We start from the raw sequence: 8548 nt of genomic DNA on the forward strand, positions 1-8548 counted from the left end.
GCTCTTTTTCGATGCTCCCTTCCAACTTTCCAGGGAGGGCAGGTATATTTACAGAGGCAAGGGAAGGCATTGTGATATCCATTCAGCCCAGGTAAGTGATAATCTTTCAAGCCATTTTGCACACTGATTTTAAAAAGCAAATAAACTCACAGAGGTAGCAATGCATTTTATAGGTTCAAAGATCAGGGCACAGATAAATTTTAAGTTGTTATGAACAACAGGTATCTTAGCTTATGGAGCTCAAAATATATTCATTATGTTAGTTTCTGAAAAGAAAACAATTTTTTTTTGAGGTTAGACAATCTGAGTTTTGCTTATTCTAGTTAGAAGAAAGCTCAGTCCCTATTCAAGACCCTCTTCCTGAGGAGCCGGAGCCTTGACATGACCATATCCCAGTCTGCGTAGGCACCTTCCAGGTGACGAGTCACTTCTGATCCCGATGGGTAGCTATTACGACTGTGAAGCACGCGCCAGTTATCAAATGTCACTATGTCTCCTATAAAGAAATGTCACAAAGCTTAGTACTTGATATGTTATAGTTAATTCTTTCACACAGATAACGTGGATATAGATTTATACCAACAGTTAGGGAGCAATAATTTCAAGTAGCTCAGCTGGAGATACACAGCAATGACACAGTAATTTTAATTTAGCTGGTCATTCTCAACCAGAGAAGGCAGGTCCTTTCTGACCTTTGCTTCTTTTCTTGTACAACCAGGAGTTAAAAAGCAAAGTGGTAGGGGAATCCATGCTGAGAAAAGCAGGCCTTGAGTGAAAAGGTGACTACAGCAAATCTACAGGAAGGATAAAAGGGGTGAAAGCCACTAGGATGATTTTCATTTGATCAGTCTCGGATTATTTGTACTATACACATCCTGCATTACTCTTCCTGTTAAAAGAATTTTATGAGAACAAAGTCAAGCCATTGAAAGATAGAAAATCACATAATTAAGGCTAGCATGCCATCTTTATTTTTCTCCCCTGTGTGCCACCATTACAACAAATCTCTAATTAAATAACATTATAGTCTTTCTCTCCTCCTTCCTCTCCTCTATCACCACTTTCATGCTTTAATTGATGGGATGGATCATACTAATGTAATGTGAAGTACTTTGTTTTACAATTTATTATGTGATCTTATAAATTATTTTATTGCATGTTCCCAACAGAGAGAGATTAATTTCCTCATAGACATTTTAAAGACACTAGCATCATAGTGCATGAGGCAGTCAGATACAAGAATGAATTTACTTTTGTAACATCTCTTGAGAGGTAAGGCACTATTCATATCTTTATTTTATAGCTGGGGAATGAAAGAACAGAGATTAAGGCCAAAGTAGTTAAATATATGCATGAACTGACTTTTATAGAGTAAAGGGCATTTTTGCAGCATGTTTTATGTTCAAAACACAGCCCTGTACAACTCTAGCTGAAGTTCAGAGCTCTTAGTGCTTCTGCAAATCTGCCTCCAGATGTCTTGCACAGGCCACCCAGAGAAGGCAGCACAGAGCAGTGCCCTTTTGCTGTTCACCCAGAATCATGCTGGCAGTTGCCAGCTTTGCTCAGACACTGAATGAATTGCCCATGATGATGTTCAGATTCCTTCAGCGTTATGCACGTTACACCTCTGTATCATCTTCTAGATTTTCTGCAATCCCTGCAGCCATTGGGAAGGTGCCCCACTAATATTGGTATAAAGCCCAAAGCATCAAATGAAGCAGAGGAAAAAAGTATGTGATCACGTATCACTTAATGAACAGACACTGAACTGTGATGGCACAGCAGTCTTACATGTGACATTTCCCATCTGTGGCACTGTTGATATGACAAGTTACAATTTCCTATATGGTATGGTGTTTTGATGTAATATAAGACATACCAGACTAACTAATAGATAGACTCTATTTCCCTGCCCCCGCTTTTTTTTTCTTTATAGCATAATAACAGCAAAAGAAATCTATTAATTGATGAATGTATGGATGAAATATGAAATAAAATAGATGACAGAATGACTGAAATTTCCTCTTCGTACTAGTGCTAACAATACTCAAGTGTTTTGACTGTTAGGAAAAACATGAAAAAATCACTGTGAGAAGGAATTTGCTGACCTGGTTTCAGCTTGTAAGTAAACTTGTTTTCTGTGCTGTTTAATAAATCATTAAATTCCTTTAGAGCTGCATAAAACGGCCTCACTTTTTCAGCTGGTATGTCAAACACTGTGTCTCTTGTTGCATTATTATAATTGATGCGAACTGCTTGGCCTCTGGAATCCACACTGTGAGACACAGAAGGAAAGGAAAAGGCATGTAATATTGTTACTGAATATATTGTTACTGAAACACTTTAAAATGGTTAAACAACAACTGAACCCCCTTGCTGAAATTTCAGTATGTTTCTACAGCGAAATTCAGATTGTTATTGGGTTGGATTTTGACACTTAAGCCTAACTAAGAAAAGTGATAGGAGAAAGTGTAGACAAATTGCTCAAAAATCTATTTTCTATACACTTTAATTTTAGAATCATAAACTTTTTAAATTTAGAAGAGAATATGAACATTTTCATTTGATCTTTTTATAGTATGTAGTTCCTAATATAAATGCTTCAGATTATGACCTCTCTCTGGCACAATGCAGATGTACATTGGTTGGAATTTAGTAACAGACCCAGCTACTTTTAACCTCTGTCTGTAACTAGGAGTAGCTCTAATTACCACCGCTTCTTGCTGGTGTGTGGCAAAGCTAAACAAGGAAAACTATGCTGTGGTGGTACAAAGCACAGAACAAGTAATAAACTGGCAAAAACCACCCCAAACAAACCGAAAAAAACCCACCCCAAAATAACTGCAGATCAAGTTAAACCAGTGTTTCCCCACAAGGTGGCAGGAGCAGACCTTCTCCTACCAACATGTAATTCATCACACAACGGGGATTTTGGTTTTCGATGTTGTTGAAACTACTCACTCTATAATCCTTTGTTTAGATTGCACAGCAAAATCACAGAAGTCCATTCCAACATCTGTATAGTCTACAGCAGTAGAGGACAGGATCTGATATGCCTGAGGATTTTGTTTCTTCAGCTTATTGCATACGTGAAATCCATCTACAACTTCACTTTCACCTCCCACAGCTGTTTGCTTTATACAATGAAGAAACTGAACCTGGAATGAATTAACATCTCATTACAAGAAAAATTAGCCTGCATATTTAACGATTCATTAGTATCAGTTCCCTCATGTCTGTGGTTCTGGTTTTTTGGTTAATATTTCTTTTCAGTGAAAGACTGAGTTCCCATTACTGCAACTTCACAGCACTCTGCCACCACTATCACAAAGGCAGAAAATTGAAGTAGCATGTTCATAAATCCATCCCATTTGGGATATCTCTTAATGATTTCAACCTGCAACTCAACTGCAATGCTCTGGTCTCGCTTCTTTCCTTTGAGTTCCTCTTTGTCCTATAATTTTAAATGCATTGCAGTCTTCTCTCAACAAGGAGGATTAGTTTTCTCTTGCAGAAACAAAACCTGCTGTGAATTATCTGCTCACAGAGGGGGAAAGGTGGCTGTCATAGAAGGCAACAGGCCCAGTATCTCTATGATAAAGTAGGGTTAAGATAGTTTCATTTCACTTCACAGTGAAATTGCCAAGGTGGAGATGGAGCACAAAGCCCCAACTGCGCTCTTGGTTGTATCAATGTAAATCTGAGCTCCTGACACAGGCAGTAAAACTCCTCATGGCACTATAGAGTTCAACATCACACAGAGTGTAAACATTCATCTCAGCTAAACAACACAACATACATGTGGGATACCAATGGTAACAGCATTTACCTTTCCCTTCCATGATGCTGAATTATTTCTGAGACCACTAGGAGAAAAAAAAAGCCCCCCCCCAAAAAAAAAACAACACAACACAAAAAAGCAGGAGGAGAAAGAGCAGAGAACAGGATCTGTCCCAGAATATTCTTACCAGCTGGACCCACAGACCTTGATGATGGTGACAAAAGGGGAAAATGAAATAAACGACAGTGCAGGAGGGAGACTTGTTTGGAAAGGATGTAAGCTAATTCATTCATTTGATGAAGCAGCATTCTGCCCTCCTGCCATGCTCCTTTTGGCCAATGAGATGTGGGAGGAGTTGAGGCTTCTACTGAAAGGAGCACAAGGCAACCAGCTCTTTTCCTTTGCCGACACAGCCGGCCTTGCGTAGGGTAAGCAAGGCTTGGCGCTGCTAAGAAGGGCTGCAATAACATCCTGCATGATAAATGGTTCTGGAGAAGTTCAAAAGGAGAATTTAGCTTTGCATCCTAGAGAGCTAATGTTTCTGCTAGATCTAATCATCAGTTGTTGTTATTTTTTTTTAATCGGGGTATCTCCTGGAAAAATAGTTGCCAGATCAAAACCTAGGAAAACCTAAAAATACTTTTACAGGGTGGCTCTGAAACTAATCATCATCCATTTAAAAGCAATTCATCAAATATTTGTAGTAAATATATCATAAGAGTTCAAATATTGTGTAATAAGTAAATAAATAAAGAAAACTGCACATTCAGAACAATGTTAAAATAATTTATTGTGCTTTAATACTTTTATTTCTTACAAGCATGTTTGAATGAAAAAGGTTATGCTCTTTTTTTAACATTTCATAGCAGAGTGTGAGGTTTGGCACAGACGAGAGTGAGCTAATTCACATCTGCTTTCTATTAATGAAGCCCTATTCCATTCTTACTCCACATTATTGAACAGCATTTAAATGATTTTAATAGGTGATGTTAGTGTGAAATATTTGGTACTTAATTCTGGATATATCACCTTGGCTTTCTGCATAATTATAGAAACAACTGATACGAAATACTCCACAACATGAGAAGGGGAAGTTGTAGGTATGAAGCTCATAGATGCAACCTTTTCCAGGATTATCTTTGTTCCTTTGTACCTCTTCCTACTTCTTTTCAGTTCTGGTGAATGATGTGGATTAGGCTCTGATATGTCAGGGTGAAAATGTATTTTCTGTGGTTGCTGCCAGCTTTACAAAATGCCCTTTTTTGTCTAATTATGAAAGGGCAGATAAGGCTCTAATTTCAAACAATTTATAGAAAACAGAATAGAACATCTTAATCATATTTTTTCTAATATGTTCTCCTCCTGAGGTGAACAGACATGTCTTGAGAGGTCACAGCTTGACTACAGCATGTAGACACCCAACTTCTTCCATATAATGAAAGCAGCATATAGGACCCTAATGCTTTCTCACATGGTAATATTCTCAATACTTTGTGAGTTTCCATTTAAAAATTATTGCATGCATAATGCAAATCTTGCATCATAATGTATAGATTGCATACCCATGTGCACATAGACTATTAGATGTAGTTTAATATATTATTATTTTTACACTGCTCTTTTAAGACAAAATTCAGAGTCACTGAACGCTAACCATATTTCACACTATAGGAGCATTTCCCTTTCCCCTTTTGTGTTTTAAAAAAGTCAGTAGATTCACCTTACCCCAGGTGGATGCTGCAGAACAGGGTAATCAGTGTGAAAACATAGTTTCCCGGTTGTATAAGCCACATTGTTAGCATCTGCTTTGTCTTGCACTTGCCAAGTTGGTCTTTATAATGAAAGGGAAAAGAGAAAACATGTTAAAACAGCCAGCCAGAACACACCGAAACTGTGAAATCACAGTACAGAAGAGCCATTCCATCTTTGAACATGAAAATATTGTAAAATTATAAGGAAATCATGATTTAGCAGTGTCCTCCCAGCCCAGCAAAGAAGGCTTATTTCAACTATCCTAGACTCACAGAATCACAGAATCACAGAATCGCTCGGTTGGAAAAGACCTTCGAGATCATCACATCCAACCACTCCTGTCTACCCCCTAAACCATATCCTTAAGTACCTCAAGATAGAAACTCTGGTGTGCCAAGGGACATCTGGCCCCAGTGCAGCACCTAATAGAATGATGGCTTTCCAGTGGTGGTACTTTGCTAAATGCAAAGATCAGCTGAAGACACTAACCAAGAGGTATCTGCTAGGATAAATCATCATCTTATTACTGACACTTCAGAAATAAGAGAGTGGAAATTGGCCCATTTCTTTTTATCAACCTTCCATTTTTCCCTGCTGGATGGAGAACATTATGAATAAAATATGGAATTCTTAAAGGCTATGTAACTTTCCCCAAAAGTTACTTTTAAAGCTTTATGGTCTTAGAAAATATAGAGTATCCTTTCCTATAACTTGAAGACTTGCTGCTAAAGGAAAATGTCCTGATGAAAGACTTTGTAACTTCTTCCCTTTCTCTGACAGTCTTTGTGATAACTACCCCCATGTATTTTGTTACATAGTTTGAGTCTTGAAGTTTGACAAAATTCAATAAGAAAGTTTACTGAAAACTGCAGGGAAAAAAAAAAGTCTTAGTTCTATGACAAAGACATGAATACATCACATTGCAGCACAACCAAAATCTGCTTTAAGTGACACACCATGCAGGAGAATTTAAGACCAAGAACCACGCATCTTGTTTGTACAGTTCACATGACTGAAGACAGTCCTCAGCAGAAGCATGTTGTATATCCAGACATTTGTCTGGAAAAATGCAAGTCACCATATGCAGCCCATGTAATTACAGGAACATAAGTAATTTAAAAGAAAATATGAAACCCATTTTCCCTTATGAAGTACTATAAACCAAATATATTATGTTTCAGATGGTGTGTGTCTAACATTACTCCTTAATAATAGTTTAAAAAGAAAATAGGCTAAAGAACATGCAGACCAAAATGATTTATATATAGTATGCAAACACTTTTGTTCTATGAGTGGTATTTAGTATAGAAACTAAATGTTAAAATTTAATTTCTTAAATTGCTAAGCAGAAAGCCTCCTTGAATATTTGCAAATAAGTTTAACTGCCTGGGAGAAAGAGTTATTATTATTTGGTACAGCACATATTCATTAGTACACAGCTTCCACACACAAGTATGATAATTTCAACCACACTTCTGTAGTTCCCCATTTTACAGAAAAAAAACGAGCCTGTTATACCATCCTTGCCATTAGCGTTGAAGGTAGACAGGTTCACTATATCTTTAATTTAAAAGACTCCAGTGTCACTTGATGGTTCTAAAACAATTGAACACATGTTAATTGTCTCACTTATATGCAATATATACAACTCCTGGAATGGTAGTACTTTATAAAATCATTGTAAGGTTTTGCAAAAACCATCAGTGCTTTTGTGCTGTTACGCTTCACGAGGGAAGCTGGTCACCCCCAGGAGCTTTCCTTCCACACCAGGAGCTTTGGTCAAAGCCCAAGTTACTGACTTGAAGTCAGCAATGCTAACAAGGAGCTCAGCACTGAATGTGAAAAAAATCAGCCTTACCTTGTCCAAGTCTTGGCTGAGCTGAAGTATCAACTCAGTCGTGGGAAGAGTGCACGAGAAATAAAGGAAGAAAATGGGGGTAGTGGTTACAGGACTCCTGGCCCTTATGGGGAGCAAAACAGGGTGGAATATTTTATGGTTTAGTAATTAGGGTCAGATTTCAATGTCAATTGCTCAGGCTGTTTGGCAGAGGAGGAAATCTGGCACCAGACAGGTGTAGCAATTTTTTGCATTAAGTGGCAATGGGGGCTTAGAATCCCTGAGCAGAAAACGAGCCCGTTTGCTACACCCTTAGTCTTGCAAAACCGCTGCACCAGGAACTAAAGCCACACTTGAAACATCTGGTCTTGTACTTTATTAAAAATCTAAGTCTCATTCATAAGAGATTTGGGACTCATGTCCTTCTCCTGCAGCTGAAGCCCTCTGGGAGGTGCAGATGGGTTGACTGTTTCAGTGGGAGTGTTGAGGCCCAATCACACCACCCCAAGCCTTGGACAAGGCTTCAGAACAGGGGAGGAACACAAGGTCTAGGGCATGAGAATTTGGAGGAATGAATTGTAGTATGACTGGAGACCTTGTTAATGTAGTTGTGCTTCTGTAATACAAAGAAAAAGGTTAATTTAAAAGTTTGGAACTCCTTGCTGTTATATGGCTGATACAGGGAATGTTTCCACTTTTTACAGTACTGACATTTTAGGTAGCATGTACCAAACAGATATCTAGACAAGAAGAAAGGCTTTTGTTTTTCCATATGTCAGGGTTATATTCATTGCTGTTACATTCCAGTTTAAAATTCATGGCCCTGCTAAAGTAATGTTTTATTTGGCAAGTTTGCCAATTCCAAACTTATCCTTTTATTTATAATATTTGGTAGGCCTTGTATTTGGCTGCTAGTGAAACAGCAAGGGAATTACCTAAAGTTACTATTTTATTACAGTTGTAAAAGCCATCTCAGAACTGGATGCCAGTAAGAAATGAACTTCTTGTTTAGAGGTGAAGAGATGGACTGTAAAAATGCTGCTCTAAGTCTGCTGTTAAGACTGAAAACTCAATGGATTTTCTGCTTCTGCAAAAAATATGTAAGAACAACAAGGCCAGGAACCACAATAACTATAGCTGAAAATGAAACAGGTTAAATTAGGCAAAAAGATACTATA

The 8548-nt window shown here is 37.9% G+C and overlaps 1 protein-coding gene across 1 annotated transcript in view; it reads right to left on the reverse strand.

Annotated features, from left to right (window-relative positions):
- Positions 1–279: 279 nt before the first annotated feature.
- The window catches only part of BBOX1 (butyrobetaine (gamma), 2-oxoglutarate dioxygenase (gamma-butyrobetaine hydroxylase) 1), a 25570-nt gene continuing 17301 nt past the window's right edge, over positions 280–8548 (reverse strand). The window contains exons 4-7 of the mRNA XM_010192692.1: positions 5507–5612; positions 2962–3158; positions 2109–2275; positions 280–496 (exon numbers count right to left, since the gene is read on the reverse strand). Of these exons, the coding sequence (XP_010190994.1) occupies positions 336–496; positions 2109–2275; positions 2962–3158; positions 5507–5612 (631 nt within the window). The 3' untranslated portion in view covers positions 280–335. The remainder of the gene's footprint in view (positions 497–2108; positions 2276–2961; positions 3159–5506; positions 5613–8548) is intronic.

Source organism: Mesitornis unicolor, unplaced genomic scaffold, assembly GCF_000695765.1.
Source record: "Mesitornis unicolor isolate BGI_N332 unplaced genomic scaffold, ASM69576v1 scaffold53809, whole genome shotgun sequence".
Lineage (NCBI taxonomy): Eukaryota > Metazoa > Chordata > Aves > Mesitornithiformes > Mesitornithidae > Mesitornis > Mesitornis unicolor.